We start from the raw sequence: 22593 nt of genomic DNA, 5'->3' as shown, positions 1-22593 counted from the left end.
CTTCCTCTAAGCCTACCTTGTGATGGGGTGCCCCCACTCAATCGGGTGGGGGGAAGGCTGCTGCAGTTCTCAGAGGTCTGGGTAAATATAATCCAAGACAACTGGGTTATTTTCACCATCTCGCAGGGATACAAACTGGAATTTCGGGTGTTCCCGCATCCTCGGTTTGTAAAGTCGAACATACCTGCAGATCCTCTAAAAAGAAGATCTCTCTTTCTGGCTCTGGGCCAGTTAAGGTCCCAAAGAGTGATTACAGAGGTTCTAGAGGATGAAAGATTCAGGTGTTTTTACTCAAACCTTTTCGTAGTCCCCAAGCCAAATGGAGATGTGATACCTATTCTGGATCTCAAAGCTCGGAACCAGTTTCTGAACATTCATACTTTCCGTATGGAGTCAATTTGTTTAGTCATGGCCTCCCTACAGGGAGAAGAATTTCTAGATTCCATAGACATCAAGGATACATATCTTCATGTGCCTATATTCAGGCCCATCAAAGGTTTTTATGCTTTGTGGTAGAAAACCGTAATTTGTAGTTTGTGGCCCTGCCCTTCGAGTTGGCCACAGCTCCAAGAGTGTTCACAAAGATCCTAGCTCCAATATTGGCTGCTCTAAGGTTTCAAGGGATATCAGTGATAGGAAATCTAGATGATCTATTACTAATAGATCGATCGGCTTTGACTCTTAAGCCAAAATGTTCTCCAAACAGTACAGTTGTTAGAAAGTCTGGGTTGGATTCTGAACTTGGCAAAGTCAGCATCACAGCCAATCTAGCGTCTCGAATATCTGGGTTTCCTTGTGGACACAATACAGGCAATGGTATTCTTGCCATCAAGAAAGGTCACAGACCTGAAGGATCTGGTTTGATCCGTAAGAAGGCAAAAGTATCCTGTACGTCTTTGCATGAAGCTTTTAGGGAAGAGTCCACATTCGGAGCAATTCCCTCTGCTCAATTCCATGCCAGGCCCTTACAGAACAATATTTTGTCAGCATGGACCAGAAAGGTCCAGTCCCTAGACTGGTGCTTGTCTCTGGTACCAAGAGTACCATAGAGTCTAAGTTGGTGGTTGTTAACCAGAAATTTGGAAAAAAGAAAATCCTTTCTTTTAGTAGTCTGGAAAGTAGTGACTACAGATGCTAGTCTCTCCAGTTGGGGAGCTGTTCTGGAGGAAGCCACTGTCCAAGGGAAGTGGTCTTGGGTAGAGAAAAGTCTCCCCATCAATGTCTTAGAAATCAGAGCAGTTTGTCTGGCTTTAAAATTCTGGACTTCGGGGTTACCCTGTCAAGGTACTATCCGACACTGCCACAGCTGTGGCTTATATCAACCATCAAGGAGGCACCAAAAGTTAGTTTCCCAGAAAGAGGTGGATATCATCCTATCCTGGGCAGAAAAATGTATTCCATGCCTATAGAAAACTGCCAGGCAGACTTTCTGAGTTGTCAACAGATGTTTCCTGGGGGAATGGTTCTTACACCCCGAGATCTTTGCATAGATCTGCCAAGAGTGGGTGGTCCCAGATGTAGACCTGTTTGGCATCCATGTTCAACAACAAGGTGAAGAGATTTGTGCCCAGGACCAGGGATCCATTTGCAGTCAGAGGGGATACTTTGGAGACTTCTTGAGAGGAGTTGTCAGGGGATCTATGCCTTTCCTCCGGTTCAGCTGCCACCCCTTTTTTTACGCAGAATCCAGCTAGAGGGCAAACCAGTAATCCTGGTAGTTCTAGCATGGCCGAGGAGGTTTTGGTATGCACAAATTCTAATATTAGCAGTGACAGGGCCTTGGGTTTTTCCACTGCGTCCGAACCTGCTCTCTCAAGGTCTGATATTCCACCCTGCTTTACAGTTTCTAAATTTTATGGCTTGGCCATTGAAGCCTTAATTTTGAAAGAGCGGGATATATCTGGCCCTGCAGTTTCTACCCTGATAAATGCTAGAAAACCAGTCTCTTGAGGAATTTATTACAGAATCTGGAAATCTTATATTGCCTGGTGTGAGGCCAGGAAATGGCATCCCCGCATATATATTATCAGGAGAATTCTAGCATTCCTGCAAGTAGGGGTGAATATGAAATTTGCCCTGCGTACTATTAAGGGTCAAAATTTCAGCCTTGTCGGTTTTTTCCAGAAACCAATCACTTTGCATTCCTTGATTCAAGCCTTTGTCCAAGGGATGTTATGTATGCTTCCACCAGTGCAGCCACCATTGTGTCCTTGGGATCTAAATTTGGCACTGGCAGTTTTACAAAACAGCCTTTTGATCCTTTGGGTCATATTCCCCTGGTTCTTTTGACCAGAAAACTGGTCTTTTTGATTCTGATAACTTCAGCCAGAAGAGTATCGGAACTAGCAGCTCTTTCTTGTAAAGAGCCATTCTTGATTTTACATCGAGATAGGGTAATTTTACATCTACACTGAGGTTTTTTGCCCAAGGTGGTGTCCGCCTTTCTTTTGAATCAGGACATTATACTGCCTTCCTTTTTTTCCAGACCCTCAAACAGAGGAGGAAAAGGTATTACATTCTCTTGATGTAGTACGTTCACTTAAGATTTACTTGGGAAGATCGGCTCAGATTCCGAAGACCGATTTTTTTTTTTTTTTTTTTTTATTTTGTTCATGCTGCCGGAAGGGCCCAGGAAAGGGTAGGCAGCATCTAAGTCTACGATTTCTCATTGGATTGTTCAGATCATTATCCAGGCGTATCCACCTTTTCCTGTAAATGTACACTCTACCAGAAGAGTAGGTGCCTTGGGCAGTTCCCCATCAAGCTTCTATGGCTCAGATTTGCAAAGCCACGACTTGGTCATCATCGCACACGTTCACTCATTTTATCGAGTGGATGTGAGGACCCAGGAGGAGTCTGCATTTGGCCGCAGTGTTCTGGAGGCAGCTGTGTAGATTTTTTTGTGGTCTGATGGCGGTATTTATGGTGTCCCCCTCCCCTCAGATGCATTGCTATGGGACGTCCCATATGGTAAATAATATGGCTCTGTGTCCCGTGATGTACGGAAAAGGAAATATTGATTTTTTTTAACTACAGATTGCCTGTAAAATCAGTTTCTTGGAGTACATCACAGGACATAGAGGTCCCTCCCCTCTTGTATGGGGCCTTTTTATTGCTAGCTACAAACTGAGGTACTTCCTGTGTAGGAGGGTTTATATAGAGAGACTTCCTGCCTGATTGGTTGCCAGTGTCTATTCACCTGAAGGTGGTGTATAACCCATATGGTAATGAATATGGCTCTGTGTCCCACGATGTACTCCAAGAAATTAATTTTTTCAGGTAATCTGTAGTAAAAAAAAATCCATATATTAGGCTGGTGCGGATTGAAGGCAGGTATGAGATGCAAAAGCTAAACCATTTGTAATTGGGTCCCCTGGAGACAAGGGAGTTGACACTTCTATAAGGACCGTTCATTTTACAAGTTCAGTCACGTTTTTTAGTATTCGTTTTTTTTCAGTCAACATCTGTTTTTCATCCTTAGTCATCTGTTTTTCATCCGTTGTCATATTTTTTTCATCCGTTGCCATACGTTTTTCAGCCGTTTCCTTCCGTTTTTCGTCCGATCTGTTTTTTAACGGATGAAAAATAGGGTTTTCATCCATTCAAAAAAAAAAAAAACGGATGTTGAAGGAAGCAGATGGAAACGGATGTAAATGGATGATCACCCTATTTACATATACATACATACATACGTTTTTCCATAGGAATGCATTGATGTCCGTTTTGTGTCCATGAACAGATGGATGAAAAACGGACGAACGGTCCGTATGTGTGAAAGGGGCCCAAGTGTTGTATTCTGCAGGATCTTTAACTGACAGTTTCTTCAGGGGCTTGAGCAGCAGAAGAGGGAGAATTAGAGATCTTTGTAGGAGGCCCTTTGATTTAGACATGGACTTTAGGGAAAATGTGTTGTTTGAATATACTTATTAAAGACCAGAACCCTAGTCCGAGATACTGGATACACTGCTCAAATCATCTTTCTACATTTCTGATCACAATCCTTTGTGATCTTTGTCAAAAAACATTTGTTCCATGCATACTTGAGTGTCTAAGATGAGTGTGTTCATAAGTGCCGGTTCACACTATTGCGATGTGGGAACAATGCGAATATACTGCGTGTTCCCCTATCACATCCGCAGCACAGGCAGTTCACACTGCCATATGCGATAAGCTGGGGGTGTCAATTCAAAGTTAACGACACCCCCAGATCAGATCGCATTTCGCAGTGCGATCTGACAGTTCGCACAGAAATCGGATCGCACTTGTGTGAACCACCATGCGGTCCGATTCTGCTGCGGACCAAAAAAAGGGTCCTGTGCGTGTTCACTGCGATTGCGGTGCAAATTCAGCCATACAAACTGTATGGCTGAACTCGCACCGCACAGATATCGCATGTGATTTTAGGAGCAGTGCGCTCCGAATCATATGCGATGTCTGTGATCGCAATAGTGTAAACCGACACTAAGGGCAGATGGACGTTTAAGAGAAAAGAATTTTGTACTTTAAAGTCATAATAAGTGTGCCTTCATTCAACTGGTTTCTGTAAATCATTGTTCATGTTTTGAATGTTGTAGTTATAGCCCTTGTATAACCTACCGTTTATATAGTACTGCAAAAGATATTATTGCTGTGTAAACTAAAAATGCATTAAAAATAATAGCAGTAATGAAAACATATATAAAGTGGATTCATACTATTGTGCTGTGGCATTGATGGCATTGGTGCTGTCTGGTGCCATTTATTCTTAATGGCATTCTACTGCTCATACATAAAAGGGCACAATAATGCATGGTAACACACTACTGTATGTTGTAGTGTGCTACATTTCAAAAATTAGTGGATGGACATTTTTTAACGGTCATTGGTTTTTATTAATGTTTTCGTGAACATAACAAAATGAAACAAAAGAAGAACAATGGTATACATGGTATATAACGATCGCAGTAAGAAAGCAGAAAGTCATACGGTATTAACAAATCCATGTGGTGATACCGGGAAAAATTAAATACTGAAGTAGGACCACTACCCGCGCCACAGCACTGGGATAGGGCAGGGTAACATGGAATAATAAACAGTAGTCCTCCAATAGAGGAAAAGGAGGGTGATATCAAAAGGGGTAAGTTGAACCATCAGGAGCTTCACCTGATTGGGAACCAGGGCCAGGCATTGTGCCCCCAAAAGGGTGGCGAAACAACTGGGCCTAGACCAGATTCCCAATGGAGATGCCCCAAAGGAATCAGCAGTGTAAGAGAAATATAAGGAGAAAGAAGGGTGAAGAGGGGGTAGAATAAAGTTTAGAGAGGGAAAGTGTAAAGCGTCAACGGGGAACCAGGTCCCCAAAATAAGCTAAAGACAATGAGGAAGGTGGAGTAATAGAAAAGCAGACAATCCGGCTCCAAACTTCAAATAGAGACCTGTACATATGCAGCCCTAGGTTCCAAGACCAGTTTAAACTGAGCTACTTTATTGGCAAGTATGCTGGATATTTTCTCTTGGGACATTATCCACGAGATTTTCAATTTGGTTTCCCTAATGGAGACCTTTGGCCTTTTCCAAGCCCTAGCTATGGGGAGCTTAGCGCCCAACAGGATAAAGTGGAATAGCTCCCGTGAGTGTTTAGATATACCAGTGACTGTGCGGTTAAGCAGAGCAATCTAGGGAGATTGGGCTATTGGGTGATTGATGACCTTCCGGTCAATGCGAAATAGATTATTCCAGTAAGAACGGATCCTGGGGCAGGACCACCATATGTGGAGAAGGTCACCAGTCAGCTCACAGTTCCGAAAGCAGAGAGGGGAAGTGTTCGGGAATGGATGGACATTTTTTAATGCTTGCACTAACTTAATGCATTGGCGTAAATCCAACCCAAACACATAATAATAGAATGTTGTATTCATTACAGTACTGTTCAATACATTTGATTAGTTTCTTTTTGTCGTTTTTAGATTTGAATTTTGCGAACCTGCTTTTGTAGTTGGCAATTGTTTGGAGATTGCATCAGATAGTCCACAGTATGATCGAATTTACTGTGGAGCTGGTGTTCAGAAGGATCATGAAAACTACATGAAAATTCTATTGAAAGTTGGTGGTATTTTAGTTATGCCTATTGAGGACCAGGTGAGACTTTGTCGAATATTGTTCTTGCTCTGTTTCCTTTGGAAAAATAACAATAACAAGCCAGATGTGTTGATTATGATGTCTGAATGTGAATTACAGGAGTCCAAACAAAATTGTGTAAAGCATTAAAGTTTGGCAGCCAGAATTGGAGGAAATGTGTGGCATTATGTTATTTTGTTTAACAGCTGCCCTGGGTACATATACATACCGGTAGTTGCTCCTAAAAAATTCTTCATCTTTATTCAGGAACCACAGAACACGACTGCTGATAAGATCAGTTGACGCGGTTCAGCCTATAAGGCCTTAGTCATAACTACATAAAACTTTGAAATATATAGTGACTCTACATATCACAGGCTCCACCCATTCATTGTCCCAATTAATTGCAGATAATTAGCAAAAATTAGAATCAGTTGTATATACTAAGGAAACCCATGTATGTGCCACTTAATATCCACAAACTACACAATGATAGTATACATAGATAAAAATGAAAATACAAAAATCAATGAAAATAATTAAGAAAAATTATAAAGAGACCAAAAGGGAAGAGAGATACTGGAGAGAGACAGTTTAATGTATGTGCAGATCTAGATCCCATCTCAGGTTTAACCCCTGAGGTGATCTGGAATTAAGTCTAAAAATCCACCATTCCTCTCTTCCTAGTAACCTTCTCTCCCTATCGCCTCCTCTTTGTGAGTGAGACAGCCGTTCTATTCCTCTAAAACAAAATGAGGAAAGCTCACCCTGATGGCATTCTCTAAAGTGACGTGTTTCATTGGAAATATTTCAACATCTAAATTATTTGTGTCACAATAGTGTTCCCCCATTCTGGTTCTCAGGGGACGTGTGGTGCAGCCTACATATTGTATTTATATTTATATTTTTTTAAGAGCAACTACCGGTGTGCGCATCATCTTTCTACATATGTACTCAGTTAAACAGCTGTAGATCGGGCAACCGGGAGCTCGTTTATTGGTGAGCTGTATGGGTAATAGCACTGCTCCTTTTGTTTGAATTTTACATATAAATACCACCTGGGCAGCAAGTGGTTGTACCAGGATCATGTTAGTGGCTTCAACCAGGATGCTGGTATTGTTTATTTAAACCTGGCAATGGGCTTTCCTGTAAAAGTGATCTGACCCCCCCCCCTCCCCCCGTACATCGTTGACATATTATACCTGTCTTTACCTTTCCCCCCTACATCTACTCCCTCTTTGTGACAGCAGGCAGGGGACCTTTTGGTCCACATGGCCTTGTCAATCATTTACAGAGTTCTGTGAATTAATGCCTACAAGTACGGTCAGCCATTACGGCTGAGCGCTTGTAGTTCTCAATGAACTCATTGAGCTTCCTGGACTTCAGTAACTGTATGCCCGTATCGAAGGTCAGTTTTAGGTTTTATAGTTTGTCGCCATGTCACGAGCATACACAATTGTAAATCTTGACATGTTTGGGATCTATTTACTCAATGCAACATCATATTTTACAAAAAAATTGGGTATTTTTTTGTGTGCACTAACATTGATTTAAGTGTTTGTTCATGAAAATTTGCGTTTGAATAACCACTTGCCGACCACCCACAGTATATATACTTTAATACTTTGACGTTTAATACCGGGGTTAAGGCAGTAGCTAGCTGCCATCACCCCGGTTTAATTTTTTCTGTGGGCGATTCGGCGTCTGCTAAAAGTGATCCCGGGGATGGATTTGCCACGGGATCACTTTTAGAGGTGGCGGGAGAGGTGCGCTGCCCGTTTCAAGATGTTTCATGGATTACTGGAGCCATCCGTAGACCCGGAAGCAATCCAGTCTAGCTGATGGCTAAGCAGAAAGTCGAGTGAGGGCAAGATGGCCCCCATTCGGCTCTATGTTCTTGGAGGACAGGAGCGACCTCTGAAGTCACTTCCTGTTCTCGGGCATAAATCATTTTTTTTTTAAGTCAAAGTGTAAATTTTTTTTTTATTTTGCTTTTAAAGGTAAAAGAGAGATCTGAGGTCTTTTTGATCCCAGATCTCTTAATAAAGAAGACCTGTAATGCTTATTTCTATTACAAGGGATGTTTACACTGCAGTTTATACTGCATATGTAAGTGGTGTTCACAAACCACACATGTGAGATATTGCCGTGAATGTTAGATTGAGAGCAATAATTCTAGTGCAAGACCTCCTCTGTAGCTGTAAACAGGTTATCTGTAAGAAATTTTAAATCGTCGCCTATGGGGATTTTTAAGTACCGTAGTTTGTCACCATTCCATAAGAGTGCGCAATTTTTAAACATGACACGTTCAGTATCTATCTAGTCAGCGTAACATCATCTTCCACATCTTACAAAAAAATGGGCTAAAGTTATTGTTTTTTTTTTTCATCTTTAAGTTTATTTTCTCCCAAAAAAAATTGTGTTTGAAAGACTGCTGCACAAATACAGTGTGACATAAAATATTGCAACAATCGGCATTTTATTCCCAAGGGTCTCTGCTAAAAAAATATATATATATATATATAAATGTTTGGAGGTTCTAAGTAATTTTCTAGCAAAAAAATTCTATATTTTATGAAAGCAGAGGCCCTGGAGAATAAAATCGTGGTTGTGATTTTTTATGTCATGCGATATTTGAGCAGCTGTTTATCCACTTGCTGACTAGGCCTTTTCTGGAACTTTTGTTTACACGTTTAAATTAGTAGTTTGGGGGTTCTAAGTCATTTTCTAGCAAAAAAAAAAAAGGGATTTTAACATGTATGTAAAAAATGTCAAAATCGCTCTGGTAGGCAAGAGGTCAAGGTAAGGTGCAGTGTTGACCTAGGTCATGATGTATTGAAGTAATGTGAACAATAAAATGTGCAAACTGAGAGTCTATCTGCTTGATGTATGTATTATTTTTTAATTCAGTTTATTGTTGTTAAACATGTGGGGGCATATGTATAGCTGATGAACTACATGTTCTCTTTATCTTTTTATAGCTTACTCAGATCCAGAGAACAGGGCAAAACACATGGGAAAGTAAAAACATTTTAGCGGTTTCATTTGCTCCCCTAATGCAACCAAGTAAAAACGACAACCACAAACCCGAGACTGTGAGACTACGTAAGTATTTACATGCTGATTGATTGCCAGTTTTAAATTATTACTCGTCCTAATATACAGGGGTACACAATCCAAAACACAGTTCTAAACACTCAAAGAAATTAAATATTCTGTTAGAACAGGGGTGGGGAACCTATGGCCGGGGGGCCGTATGTGGCCCTCAAAGTCATTTGGTCTGGCCCCCCATGCAGCTGAGTCTGTGTCTCTCAGCTGATCTGTCAGAATGGGGCCGATGCTTCCTGTATAGTTTCGGCTCCATTCTGACAGTCTGAGTGAGTCACAGGCGGAGTGATATCAAATGCACTCCGCCTGTGACCAATACAGGAAACATCGCCTTTTCCTCCAGTGCAGAGCTGCTGCTAGCCAGCATTTCCCGCCAGCAGCACACACAACTGTACCATCCAGAGCCAGCAGTACCAGTCAGAGCCAGCTGTACCCACGAGCAGTACCAGCCAGCTGTACCCACCAGCAGTACCAGCCAGCTATACCCACCAGCAGTACCCACCAGCAGTTCTTTTCAAAACTTACCACCACAAAGAGTCGACTGTGCTCCAGACTATCCGACACAAGCCTGGAAAACCAGTTGTGAGTAGCAACATCATCATTACCAGCTAACATCCCACACCTCACCAAAGAGAAGCAATTGCAGCCATCACATTAGGGATGAGTTAATTAAATGTTTGACCAAATATAACAGGCACATTTTTAAGTTGATAATTTTGTACGGTCCCCGAACGATTTTATAAATACCCAAATGGCCCTTGGCAGAAAAAAGGTTCCCCACCCCTGTGTTAGAAAGTAAGTGCATCCATATTTGCATTTTTATTTCTTTTGGGAAACTGCAGCTTTGATTTACCTTTGCTCCAATGCACAGTGAGCCTGATATGCCAATTCATGGCCTGGGCAAATCCTCACTAAATTACATAGCATTTATTGTCTGCCTACAAGTTGAACTCTTTAATATAGATACTCTATGTATAAGGTAGGATGGAATTGTTTGGTCATTGCTTGCTGTAATGACTTTAACTACATGTTGTCTGTGATTAGTCACTTTAATGCTGGCTATGTGCATAATGAGAAAGATCAGTCTATCGTGAATTCAGTAGTTTGACAGATTTAATTATTTATAGTATCTTGTCCCCTTTGCTACTATATGCGAAACAAAAAGCTGAGGGGGGGGGGGGGGATAAAAATCTCAAATGAGGCTTGCTGCTATACACCTATATGTGTTGCCACATAAACTAAACTGTAACTTATAATAAAAGTAAAGCGCTATCCTTCTACCATAAAAGTAAATATTATATGTGAATCATGCAAACAGTCAATGCTCTCCAAATACACAATTAATAATAATAAGTTGTAATCCCCTTTACCAAAGGAGATGATAAACTGTGATTAAGACAGGCATATAAAAAAAATATTTATAACCGTAACGGAATCTCATACACATCAAATATAAATCACCTCCTGGTGACAACACTCCATGTGAGAATGCTCGGAATAAAAAAATGTGAACAAAGTCCTTAGAATCAACACTCTTATGTGAGTCTAGTGTTCTTTATAAATCACCAACTGTGCCCCTTCACCATCCAAACTATGTGCTCACCTCATATATAGACCTAGAACAGGTCCATATAAGCCTTCTTCTTAAGGGGTGTTTACTCCAATCGCTGGCAGCTTGTCTCCACGTTCCAGGGACACTGGCTTCAATGTGCAGTAATCCTCATACAGATGGTGATCATAGAATTAAGAAACTATTGCTGATTTATTAACTTTGTCTTTAGCTGTCTCTCTCTGGTTTTGTGGCTGTCCCTGACTTTTCAGTTTTCAGAACTGCTTTTTCATTCTTAGTTTGTTGCTGCTTAAGGCTTCATTCTTCTTATGTTTTTCTGGTTGCTTTTTACAATCGATGGAATCCAAGTACACCAGCTACAGGTAGCATGAGACTACAATGATGGAGAAACCTCTTAAAGTGGTTGTAAAGGCTGAAGGTTTTTAACCTTCATGCATTCTATGCATGAAGGTAAACTACCTTCTGTGTGTTGCCCCCCCCCCCAACCCCCCACTAATACTTACCTGAGCTCCCTCTTGATCCAGCGATGGGCATGAGAGCCTCGGCTGTCCCAGGGCTCCCTCTCCTCATTGGCTGAGACAGCAGCAGGAGTCATTTTCTCCGACTGCTGTCAGTCACATACATTGAGCCAATGAGGAGAGAGCGGGGGACAAGGCCGAGCCGTGGCTCTAAATGTCTTATGGACTCATAGTGCAGGGTTTAGGAGCAAGCATTCACCAGTTCCCCCATAGCAAGCGGCTTGCTATTCGGGACACTGGTCAAGGGTGATGAGCCAGGGCCCAAAAGAGAAGAGGATAGGGGCTGCTCTGTGCAAAATTATTGCACAGCGCAGGTAAGTATGACATGTTTGTTATTTAAGCTTTATTACCACTTTAGGATCACCATGTCTCACAAAAGAATGTGTTACCATGTGCCTTAATTACCCTAAACTAATCATTTTGGGTGGTCTTTTTTTTAAATAATAATGTAAGGTTTAACTGGGAACATTCAAAATTATGGTGGTTGTATCTGGTGTATGAAATATGAACAGATTGCCTGAATATTCTTTACTGTAATACTTTGTGGCAGTATGAACGACTTTCCTCCTGTAAGCATAATTAAATTTCTTTTAAACAGCCGCATGTAATGTCAGGAGCCTTCAGGACTTGGCCCGCATCTATATTCGTCGCACACTTAGAAACTGCATAAATGAGGAGATGCAGGCCAAAGGTTTACCTCCAAAGGCACCCCCAAAGCGGAAAAGGAGGCGGTGCCGTAGGCGCCGCATAAACACCTATGTATTTGTAGGAAACCAACTTATTCCTCAAGCCTTAGATAGCGACGATGATGAAAAGATTGATGAGGACAGTAAAGAAGAAGAGAAGGATCATAATGAGGTGATGAAAGCCGAGGAACCTCCACCAAATCTTCTTCGAGAGAAAATTCTAAGCTTACCTCTCCCTGAATCTTTAAAGGCATACTTGACCTACTACAGAGAGAAATGATGTACGTGAAACTAAAACTGTAATGCCTGCTGATTTCATTTCTTTCTTGAAAATGTAGCATTTGTTAATAAACTATTTGGCAGTTAAACCTTTTAGTGACAGTTTCAGTGGACACCTAAAACTGTCTAGAGTCCATTCAGCTTTTTTTTTCTAGAATTTCTCTATTTCTCTACATTTTCAGATACAGTATACACACATTTTTAGTGTTGCAAGTTATCACTTTGTAGCATAGCTTGCAATTTGGAAAGAACTTCTGTAGCCCTGAGTCGAGATACAGGACAAAGCACACTTCAGACAGGTCCAAGTGAATAGCAGTTGGCTTATCCAGCCATCAAAGTTACTTCAGTCACATTGAAACATTCCATTCTGTTTCACTTTTTAAAAATTTCTTTATATATCACAGTTTAAAGCAAGTGTAATAGATTAGCAAAATAACATTTTGTGGATGCCACAAATTGTGCGATTATTAAAAACGTTGAAGGTGTCACAGATAAGGAAATCATGCTGCCTTTTGAAGAAACTGTTGCTTCTTACAATCTTCTTAAAGTAATCAGTTCTGTGTATGTTCTGTATAAATAATTTGTTAAACTCTTCACTGGATATCTATGAATATCCTGTTTTATAGTGGTAAAATATTAGTTGTTTGCTGTAATTAGGGGAGTTTTCAGTAGACATTTCACTGTGCTCCATTACAGTTACATTTTCCTGATATTTCATCTGGCTGTTTTTTTTTTTGTATTTTCCTATCATGTAAGAGCAAATTTATGTTAAGTAAAAAAATTTTTCTTGATATAGGCCTAATGTTCCATGAAACAAAAGGACATGACAGTAATTTTAGCCACTGGATGGAGTCAGTTGGGTTCCCTCTGGAACAAAGACGCTGGTTTTGTAGGTAATGGAACTGAACACTGCATGTGTTTAATAACCATTATAATGTGAAACACAACTGCATTTTCTGCAGTCACTGTTTCTGGTATTTTGTAATTCAACGAGCAGTGCACCATGAAGCAAGTTGTGAATAGAAAAGGCCTCATGAGTTTGGTGTAAGCTTTTATGACATTTCTGACTCTTCTGAGTTTAAGGATGTGAGGATTTGTCACTGTTGCTGTGAAAACCACATAAGCAGACTGCTACATTGGCATACGCTATATGGCAAAATGTTTGTCACACCTTTTCTATAGAAAAGAGTATGTGGATGCCCCTCCAAATTATTGAGATCAGCGATTTCCTGTGAGGAGTACTGTTAATGCTACAGCATGCCAAGGTATTAAACCAATTGTGCACATCCTGCCTTCTAGCACCAGTTTGGGGAAGACCTATTTCTGTTGTAGCATGACTTTGCACAAAGCCAGGTCCAGAAAGATATGTTTAGTGTGGGGAATCTAAGGTGGTCTGCGCACAACCCTACTGAACATCTTTGGGATGAATTGGAATGCCAATTCGAGCCAGGTCTTTTCATTCATCATCAGTTCTTGACCTCACAGATGGCTTCCGAGAACAGTAGAGGCTGTTATAACCATGGTTTTGGAATGTGATGTTCACCAAGTGTGATGATGAGGCATCTACAGACTTTTGGCCATGTAGTATATTTACAGATTTTTTTTGCACTACTGATCTTCATTGTATACCATTAGTGAATTCCTTAATGGAGGAGTAGCTTTAAATTCCTCTTGGGATGCTCCCAGTCCCCTGACCTTATTGGGGGGGGGGGGGGTCTTTATGTAGGAACTTATGTGACAGGCTAAGCTTGGCTTTTCAGCTGAGCTTCTGATGTCCCCTGCTTAAAGCTTAAAGTGGTTCTAAAGGCAGAAGGTTTTTTGTCTTAATGCATTAAGATAAAAAACCTTCTGTGTGCTGCAGCCCTGCTCAGCTCCCTCATACTTACCTGAGCTCAATCCCGATCCAGAAATGTTAAACGAGAGCCTTGGCGGTCCGGGGACTCTCCCTCCTCAGCAGCGGGTGCCACTGGCTCTCGCTGCTGTCAATCAAAGTCAGTGAGCCACTGAGGAGAGGGGGCGGTCCAAAACACAGTTCCGTGTCTGAATGGACACACAGAGCAGCGGCTTGGCTTGGCTGCCCCATACTAGGAGGGAGGAGCCAGGAGCGCCGGCGGGATACCCAATAAGAGGAGAATCTGGGCTGCTCTGTGCAAAACCACTGCACAGAGCAGGTAAGTATAATATGTTTGTTATTTTTAAACAAAAAAAAAAGACTTTATTATCACTTTTAGTAAACTCTAAAAAGATTCCAATTAAAAGTCCAGTAGAGGGCACGGAAGACTTTTATCACTTATCTTCCAATGCACTTGTCACATGAACATATAAAGATCACATTTGATATGAAAAGCTGTGCTGAAAAGCCAAGCACATTGCCACAGCAATGGCAGGAGTTGCAGCAAGTTAATCTATTGAGTAGAAAGGCCGCAGACTTGAGTAATTGTTGTTATGATACTAAAGTCTATTTAAGTGAAACGATCATATTGAAATACCTATTTGTGTTGGCTTCTTGTACCAGTGTAAATGAAAGGTTTAAGCAGCAATTTCATTAACTTGTGCTGTCACGTGGTCTTAAGGTTTAAAAATGTGTCTGTGACATTTTTCAATAAATGGGCTCTAAATTTATTGTAAATCTTCTGCTTATTTTCATCTTACATTCAGACAAGTGGCAATCTTTATCTTTCAGATGCACCGAGACATTTGTTCCCTCTAATCAACTGAGCTGTCATTCTCCCAAAGTGCCTGATTTACTTAGCTATGAATCAAGTTAAAGTGAACCTGTGTTCACCTCAAGCATCCACTCATATGAAAAAGATGTATTTTTTCGAATTCCCCCTACACGTGATTAGGTGCTTAAAGTACACAGAGATGCACTTTTCTTTCCTTTACACTTTAGCACGTTAGACTGGCAGTGTGAGAGACGGCATCACTCAGTCATTCACAGAGATGTGGGAAAGTATGTCTGAGTGCAACACATTTCTTGTAAAAAATACAGCTTGTCACTCTTCTGAAGAAAGCTAGTTGACCATATTTTCAATTTCTACAACATGACTTTTTAAACATAACTGTACAGTTTTCTGAGAGAGAGTTTATAACTGAAGTTGCAAAGTAATAATAACTCAGCCTCTGAGCTAACACAGCACACCTATTCTGCATGACATTACTGGGCAGCATTTTGAATACATTTCTTCTAAGTATGTATTGATGTTCTTGAGTAAAAGGAACGTGCTGAAATATGTAGTTTCTGTGAAAGCATAGATCAATCATACTTCTGTTTTGTTACTTAAAAAGAAAAGAGCGTAGGGTATACAAAATGAATACAAAAAGCTCTTCTGCCTCCTTAATCACCAGGCAAAGGAAAAATACTTGTATCTTACTACCTAAAGGCCCATTCACACTTCTGTGCTTAAAATGCATGCATTTGTAATGTTTTTGTAACTTGTGATGCACTTTTTTCTTTCATTAGAGTGCATTTTAGGCGAATTGCATGTAATATGCATGTTTACTTTTTGTCCTTTTTAGTGGAAAAGAAGCAAATGGCTCTGCAGACTTTAAAATACTTAGAAAACATGATGTACATGGACTTCTTTTCCCCTATTAAGGCGCAGTTAAATGCACTTAAGCATGCAGGATTTAGGAACCTAGACTGCACTTAACTGCTCCATTTTAAAGCAAAGGCTTAGATCCCACACTTTCGGTGCAGTTTTTAATGTCTGTTAGGTACAGAAGTGGGAATGGGTTCCAGAAGGCTTATAAAAGTTCTGCAGCTAATTATAAAATGTTTTCTACTTCTTTCCATTGGGGTGCTGATACAGCAGTGCTCCATGATATGCCATATTCGGCTTATCGAGCATCAAGAAACTCTAAACTCCCTAAGTAGGCTTGTTTTGTTCAGCAGCAGTCTGAATGTTACAGAATAAATTGTGACATAAATAATCGTGACTAGCAATTAAGTACTGATATGACATTCTATCGTACAATTCCTGTTTCTGAGAAATATACAATTAAAAAGAATTCCGTAGAATTGTTATTGAATGTGGATGCATTTAATGCACACATTAAAGATAATGCTGAGTGTGAGCTGGCATAATTGCTAGACACAAGCACACAAGAAATGTTTTTATTAGTTGGCTGCGAAATAGGGGCAAGCTTTACTAACCCTCAGGAGAAATTAGTTTTCTTTTGTGTTTCTATATAAGATATCCATGCTTACTCATACTTGGTGTATTATTTACACATTAACACCTTGAAGTAACTGCTGCAAAAACTTGCTAAGGTTTACTAATACACTGAACTTGCATCTGATGAATATGGGGTATTTACTATTCTCCAGCACACTAGAAATGATTTTTTAGCTGGACACATTTTGCCAATGCATAGAAGAAAACATATTTTATGATGTAATCAGCATTCACAAAGAGCAGGCTCTTTAAAAGTACAAAAATGCTTTGTGAATTCAGATAGAATAGAAGAAATAAATCTGATTGTATTCATGGCACTGGATTGTTGGTAACAAGTGCTTCGTCGGTGTATTACATCTAAACTTAAAGCCTAATTGAAGCCCCAGAAATAGATGTTTTGATGGGCAGAAATTGTATGAACCATTTCCATTTTCATACTAATATGTCTACCTATGTGACTGTGCAGTACCTCTAAATGTGATTGTGCAGCACCAGAGTTTACCCAGGCTGTCCAGTGCACACTAAAGCCTAGTATACACAATCAGAAAATCATATGAAAAATACAGCTTTTGAAGCGATTGTACGAAATTCTGATTATGTGTGCATTGAGATTTTGAGAGCCGATCACGACAGTTCAAATTATCCGAAGGGACAAACGAAAATTTTTCTTGTTCGATGCAAGAACGTACGATATTCATTTAATCAGTATAGTATTAGTCCAAACAAAATTGGATAACCATGCATGCTCAGAAACAAATGAATACATTACAATACAGTACAACACATTACATCACTTATGAAGTTGTATTCTGTTGTATGAGAATTTTAATAATAACCTCTTCATTGTCGAAATGAGACTAGCATGCAAAAAAAAAAACCACGATCATTTGTCCGATTATTCTCATCGTGTGTACGAGGCTTATGTGACTTAGATATGCCCCTTTTTTCCTGAGGGTCCTATTCACACCATTGTGGTGCATTGCTGTAATGCAAGCTATGTGCACTAACACCTTGCAGTGCCAATCATTTTACCACTTGCTAACAGCCCTATAGCAGTTTAGCTGCAACAGGGCAAGATCACGTATATATACATGATGCTGCACTTCCGCCTGCAGGGGGGTGCGTAGGGGCTGTGATTATTCACAGCAGAAGCCGATCTGCGAGTGCCGGGCAATCTATAGTCGCCGAACATCGGGCAGAGACTCAGAACGGAGCTTTGCCTATGTAAACAATGCAGAGTTCCATTCTTACGTGGGAAGGGATGCATTTTGTGTTCCTACAAAGCAGGAACTAAAACCTATCTCTTCCCCTAGCAAAAGCAGCACACATAGTAAACACAAACACTGGCTTGGCACACTCTGAACCCTTTGATCACCCTAGATGTTTAACCCCTTCCCAGCCAGTGTAATTAGTACAGTAACAGTGCATATGTTTAGCACTGATCACTGTATTAGTGTCACTGGTTCCTGCAAAGTGTCAGTGTAAAATTGTTTGCCACAATATCTCTCGCTATAAGTTGCTGATCACCCTTATTACTAGTATATAAAAAAAAATTCCAGTATATATTCCATAGTTTGTTGATGATATAACGTTTGCGTAAACCAATCGATGTACGCTTTTTGAGATTTTTTTTTTTTTTTTTTTACCAAAAACGTAGCAGAATACATATTGCCCTACATGTATGAAGAAATTCGATTTTTTTTTTAAAAAAAAAACATTGGATATGTTTTATAGCAGAAAGTCAAAATCATTGTTTTTTTTTTGTTTTGTTTTTTCAAAACCGTTGGTCTTTTTTTGTTTATAGTGCAAAAAAAAAAAAAAACACAATGGTGATCAAATACCACCAAAAGAATGCACTATTTGTGGGGGAAAAATTACATAAATGTTATTCGTATAAAGTGTTGCATGACCCTGAATTGTCAGTTAAAGTAATGCAGTGCCATATCTCAAAAAGTGGCCTGTCATGAAAGGGGTAAATCTGGAGGTCAAGTGGTTAAAGGCACTGCAACCCTTAACACTTGTCCATCAGCACCCCACATGCATGGTAAAATACTACCATGTGTTGTGGTGTAATGCATTATTAAAATGGGGCATGCCCCTTTTTTTTTGACAATGTGGCACATTGCCATACCATTTGAATGGGCTGCCTTAACACAACTCGTCTTAATGAACTGCAAAGGTGTGAATGGACCCTAACAGTACACATGTGCATAAAGCCAATGAGTGGTATGGACAGTACTTAAGTATAGAGCAGTGGTGAAATGGGAGATTGGGAAACACATTTCCACTAAAACAAAAGAGTATTTGAAGGCATTTCCGTGTGAAAATAAGTTAAAAATCCTAACGTGGTACTACAGAACTATAAGGAAAGGAAAAAGGTGTGAGACTTCATTTGAGCTTTAAAACAATTCTCTGCTGTCCCAGCAAGTTGATGACGAGCTGTTTATCACAGCACAACCCTTTCAGTAGAAAACATTTTATATTTCCCGTAGCCAGAGAATCTCTGGAATTGTTACATACCAAATACCAACTACGTTGACGTTTTTCTTTTGCTTGGGCACAAATTTCAAACATTCCTTTAAGATAGTATCACCAGCTAAAAAAAAAAAAAAAAAAAAGATAGGTTAATAGTCCAACACATAATATATTTTGACAATATAAAAGATAGCTTTCTTACTGATACTCAAAACTACAATAAAAATTGTGCGAATATATTGAAACATTTTAAATGTAAATACCCATTTCAAACACCTATAGTGCTAATTTTGAATACATATAAACTTAGTTCCACCCTGCTTTGGGTAAAGAAAATTATATTTCAAATGATAAATCCTATAAATATTAATAAAAAATATTGAAAAAAAAAACGAATAAATGTAGCTTCAGTTAGTCATGCTTTCTATAGTGTGTGTTGTTTTCTTTAAACTGATAGTCTACATAGCTGCTATATTTACCCTGAACCTATTACTGTTCTATTGCTTATGTCAGCAGCGTAAAAGGACTTCCCCACAGTAACAGGTTAAATACCAGCTCAGATGTTTTTCTTTTAATGAAGAATTTTCGAAATCTGTAGTGGTGTTTCTAATGTGTGGTTCTCTGGGCCTGTTGGACAGCCGAGGTAGTTAGTACATTGTACTTGTAACATGCTTTTGTAGAAAGACTGACTGCACTTTCATTTGATTGTACTCTTTGCAAGCGGTTAATAGATATGTTTTCATGACTATTTTTAAATGTTTGGTTTATATATGTATTTTCAAGAATTGCTTGTCTCATCCTTTTCACCAACTTGACAGCTGCATTAAATGAAAATAGAAAAGCAAGTAAAAAAATAAGTGGTTATTGAAACATTTTGCATATGCTGTTGATTGGGACATTATTGCAATAAAAAAATAAATAAAATAAAAAATCTTGTTTTTTGTTTTTCTTTCTTTAAAGCCAGTTGAACACGGAATAAAAAAATGCTGAGTTTTTTACCGATCTATAATGAGATTTGTTGTTGTCTATGGGACATTGCACACAGCTGGGTAAAGATCAGCACAGTGTTAAGTACAGAGCAGTAAAACAAAAATAGAAAATGTTTCATTTGAGTGCAGTAATTTACTCTCATACACGTGTTTACTTGTCTTAAGGCATGTTTAAATAAGTATATTACAATACTGGCAATGAAGAATAATTTTACTTGGCTATACTCTTACGCACCTTTACATGTCTATACTTAACATTACTCCGCTCTTTACTTACAGTTTTTAGCTCTTTTGCACATGGACATCACAAGTTCCTGAGTAAAAATCTGTACATTAAGATGCCTGTGTGCAAGGGGCATTAAGGGTCAGTTTACTCAAAATCGATTCAGTTTTGGTAGTTGCTAGAATTTTAAACATCTGGTTCATACATATTTGGATTATAACCATAGGTTCCTGGGCCTGTACACTTGCTGTGCCAGTAAGCAGTAAGATGAGGGCCAGCCCTTTCTGTTTTTTTATTTTTTTTAGTTATTTTACATTCTGGAAAAATCAACAGATAGAGCTGGAAAATGCATAGGTGGACAAGAACATCAAGAGACAGAGGTGGGAAGTATTAAAGACAGATCTCACTGTTGAAGTATTCAAGACCTATGACATTCCACCTGTAATAAAATGATCCCATTTGGCAAATTTACCATTTATATAGACCTAAAAAGGAATCCTTTACTAGAATATACTTGCTATAAAATTAGTAGGGAGCATATAAAACTAAGCTAAACACTCATCATCCCTATGTTGTCCATCACAAAGAAAGGATCACAACTCATTACTTTTGGGGCAGGTATATGAAATGTTACTCTAAATTGCTCAGCTCTCAGTCTACAGCCTGAAGAGAGCTGGTGATTGTCAGTCACTGACTCTCTGCTTTGTCTCTCCAGTGTTCATTGGAGCTCTGGGCTTTGAGGGGGCGAGAGCAGCTAGCTCAGCCTCTCAGCAGCTCACTGAGAGGCTGAGCCAGCTGCCGGTCCAGGCACCTTGGTTGATCATGACCATATGGGTTGGGATCTTTTCAGAGCATGGACTGGTTTTAGCTCGCTGTCAGCTAAAATCTGGTCACAGGAGTGCAGTTTGTTCTGAGTCTCAGAGCCGACTCAGGCTCTGAAAAGCTTTAGCGACCTGTCAACTGAAAACCGGTCACAGGAATGCAGGACAAACTCCACTCCTGTTGTCGATATGAAAATTACAGCCAAAAAAGCTTTGGTTAAACTACTTATTAAACACTAAATTAGAGTGTAAATCCACCCTAATGAAGGATCAATATCCTTCAAACATTGACCCCCCAGTGCTGGTCTTGTGACTAATGCTAAGGTGATAGCTTTATTCCTTAAGCACAGGCAATGGAGTTGATTTACTAAAGGTAAATAGGCTGATCACTTTGCAAGTTTTTTTTCCCTTCGCTTAGTGAATGCAGTGATCATTTACTTTATGAAGAATAACCAATCATGTTAAAAGAAAATTATTAATTGAAAAAAAAAAAACGTATTTTTCTTGCACGTGATTGGGTGATGGATGTCAGTAAAGCATCACCATTTTAACTAAGCCGAGGGAAAATTTCCCTAAAAGTGAACATATTTTTGCCTTTAGCCAATATAACAAAATGCCTCAAAAATGACCTGGCTGTAGCTTTTGTAATCATTAGTTAGCTAAGTGATTATTTTCCAGGAAGTCTAAGTAACAATCCACTGGAGAAAAAGCCTGCATCTGGGTGGGTCAACAAAATGTATTCTTCCTTTAATAAATCAATTGAATACAGCTGTAAACCAGTGATTTAAAAAAGAAAGACCCCATTTTGTTGACCCACCTGGTTGCCGACTTTTTCTCCAGTGGGTTGTCTTGTGGAGACATCAGAAGACTCAGTCTGAGCACCGGGTCTGGAGCTGTGGATTGAGAAGGTGGTACACCTGTTCCATTGAGGTCTAAGTAAGCCTCAAGAATATCTTAGCTAAACAAGGACCTGGATCCCTCCAACAAATACAGAAATGCAATTTTCATATATATATATATATATATATATATATATATACGGTTTTCAACTAAGAGAAAACCCAGAAACCCAAAGGACACTTTGCATTGCATGTCAGTACTGTATCTTGTGTTGATTTAAATTTTTTTTTTTTTTTTAGCAGACTTAGGATTTATAAGGTTAGTTCAACTTTTCTCAAAAATAAAAAAGGTGAACTAACCCACTACACCTTCCCCACATGCTGGGCCCCTGATTCATTATCTCCTTCCTTGAATATCTTCTGCTACCTATGCAGCTGGTGTATAGTCCGGGCATCCTAAAAATGCAGTACACTACCTGGAGACCATGTAACATCATGGTGGTGAACGAGCATTGGTCAGCACCAACATGTGACCATGCTGACCGATGAGAATCTCTCCAAGTCATTCCAGAAAAGTTAGAAGGGTGCAGAAGAGCTCAAATTTCAAGTATCTGAAGTGCTAAATCAGCTAGCGTGGGCAGGTACGTGCAATGGGGACCAGGGGTGTGGGAAGGGGGTTGTGAGTTAGTTTGCCTTTTTCACTTGAAAACAAAGTGTGCTCTTTATTGTTATTGTGTACACCCTGCCCAAACTTTCCTATAGCCTATTTGACAATTTCAAACTTAAAGTTCATTATGTGGCTCCTAATTAA

The 22593-nt window shown here is 39.6% G+C and overlaps 1 protein-coding gene across 2 annotated transcripts in view; it reads left to right on the top strand.

Annotated features, from left to right (window-relative positions):
- The window catches only part of PCMTD1 (protein-L-isoaspartate (D-aspartate) O-methyltransferase domain containing 1), a 76106-nt gene extending 63760 nt beyond the window's left edge, over positions 1-12346 (top strand). For both annotated transcript variants that reach the window (XM_082257846.1, XM_082257847.1), the window contains 3 exons: positions 5946-6117; positions 9078-9201; positions 11891-12346. In XM_082257846.1, coding sequence (XP_082113972.1) covers positions 5946-6117; positions 9078-9201; positions 11891-12258 — 664 coding nt within the window. In that variant the 3' untranslated portion in view covers positions 12259-12346. The remainder of the gene's footprint in view (positions 1-5945; positions 6118-9077; positions 9202-11890) is intronic.
- Positions 12347-22593: the final 10247 nt, after the last annotated feature.

This window comes from Pelophylax lessonae (genome assembly GCF_965119305.1).
Source record: "Pelophylax lessonae genome assembly, chromosome: 5".
Classification (NCBI taxonomy): domain Eukaryota; kingdom Metazoa; phylum Chordata; class Amphibia; order Anura; family Ranidae; genus Pelophylax; species Pelophylax lessonae.
The sequence above is the reverse complement of the archived record's forward strand: the minus strand, read 5'-3'. Positions and strand labels throughout refer to the sequence as shown.